The sequence below is a fragment of the Protobothrops mucrosquamatus genome, unplaced genomic scaffold (assembly GCF_001527695.2).
Source record: "Protobothrops mucrosquamatus isolate PMUCROS unplaced genomic scaffold, P.Mucros_1.0 scaffold3484, whole genome shotgun sequence".
NCBI classification, from domain to species: domain Eukaryota; kingdom Metazoa; phylum Chordata; class Lepidosauria; order Squamata; family Viperidae; genus Protobothrops; species Protobothrops mucrosquamatus.
Window position 1 is genome coordinate 95,627 of NW_015389458.1, and position 1,652 is coordinate 97,278.

At 44.7% G+C, this 1,652-nt stretch overlaps 1 protein-coding gene across 1 annotated transcript in view; it reads right to left on the reverse strand.

Moving 5' to 3' along the window:
• The window catches only part of STRIP2 (striatin interacting protein 2), a 17,682-nt gene extending 16,711 nt beyond the window's left edge, over positions 1-971 (reverse strand). Inside the window, 2 exon segments of the mRNA XM_015827080.1 lie at positions 287-361; positions 884-971. Of these exon segments, the coding sequence (XP_015682566.1) occupies positions 287-361; positions 884-971 (163 nt within the window).
• Positions 972-1,652: the final 681 nt, after the last annotated feature.

Genomic DNA, 1,652 nt, shown 5'->3' on the forward strand with positions numbered 1-1,652 from the left:
GGGAGGAGGGAGGAGGAGAACAAGGAGCAGGAGTGGGGAGAGGGAGGAGGAGGAGGAAAAAGGAGGAGTGGGGAAAGGGAAGAAGGAGGAGAAGAAAAAGGAGGAGGAGATGGATGAGGAGAACGATGAGGAGTGGGGAGGAGGGAGGAGGAGAACAAGGAGCAGGAGTGGGGAGTGGGAGGAGGAGGAGGAGGAGGAGAAGGAGGAGAACAAGGAAGAGGAGTAGGGAGGGGGAGAAAGAGGAGGAAGAAGGGGGGAGAGACACACAGAGAGAAAAAAACGCTACCTTGGATCTGAAAATCCTCCTCAAAGCATTTTCTGTTGAGGGCAAATTCGGGTCCCTCCGTGTAGCTGTAGAGTTCTGTTCAGGAAAGATTCCCCCCCCCAAAAAAAACCCAGGGAGAATTAATTAATAGCTGCCTTCCAATTATGCCCCCCCTCGCAATCGAGGCCATCCTGCAGCAGCAAAGCTCAGGGCACCGGGTTCGAATCCCTCCTTGGTTCCCAAACCCACCCTGCAAGCCGGAGGCACCATAACGGGTGGGTAGGTGGACCACAAGAACTTCCTCCTTCTGCTACTTGTGTTCCCCCCCCTCCACCCCCCTGAAGCAGGGGTAGTCCACCTTGGCTCTTTTATGACTCGTGGACTTCAATTCCCAGAATTCCTGAGCCAGCTTAGCTGGCTCAGGAATTCTGGGAGTTGAAGTCCACCAGTCATAAAAGAGCCAAGGTGGACTACCCCTGCCCTGAAGTGACATCTAAGCGTAAATCTCCAGGCTTGCCAAATCCCTGAGCATTTTCAGGCAGCGTCCACCTCCAGGAAAGTCGGCTGCGTTCTTTTCAGCCCAGGTGAAGAACCTGGATGCGTCCAAGACCTTCTTACCTGCCAGCTCCGCTGCGTGGCTGTCAGCATCTCCGTACTCAAAATCCAGGTTAGGACAATCTATGGATCCCTGCAGGAGAAGGTCCATCTTAAGAGAGGCAGGCACACCAGATCGTGATTTTGCATGACCCAAGAGAGCAAGGGTCTCCAAACTCAGTAACTTTAAGACTTGCGGACCTCAACTCCCAGAATTCCCCAGAATAGAATAGAATTGGAATGGAATAGAAAATAGGGAATAGAATAGAAAATAGGGAATAGAATTAGAATGGAATAGAATAGAATAGAACAGAATAGAATAAGAATGGAATAGAATAGAAAATAGGGAATAGAATAGAATAGAAAATAGGGAATAGAATAGAATAAGAATGGAATAGAATAGAAAATAGGGAATAGAATAGAATAGAAAATAGGGAATAGAATAGAATTAGAATGGAATAGAATAGAAAATAGGGAATAGAATAGAAAATAGGGAATAGAATTAGAATGGAATAGAATAGAATAGAACAGAATAGAATAAGAATGGAATAGAATAGAAAATAGGGAATAGAATAGAATAGAAAATAGGGAATAGAATAGAATTAGAATGGAATAGAATAGAAAATAGGGAATAGAATAGAAAATAGGGAATAGAATAGAAAATAGGGAATAGAATAGAATTAGAATGGAATAGAATGGAATGGAATAGAATATAGAATAGAAAATATGGTATGGTATGGAACGGAATGGAGTGGAACAGAACAGAATAGAAAAGATGGGATGGGATGGAATA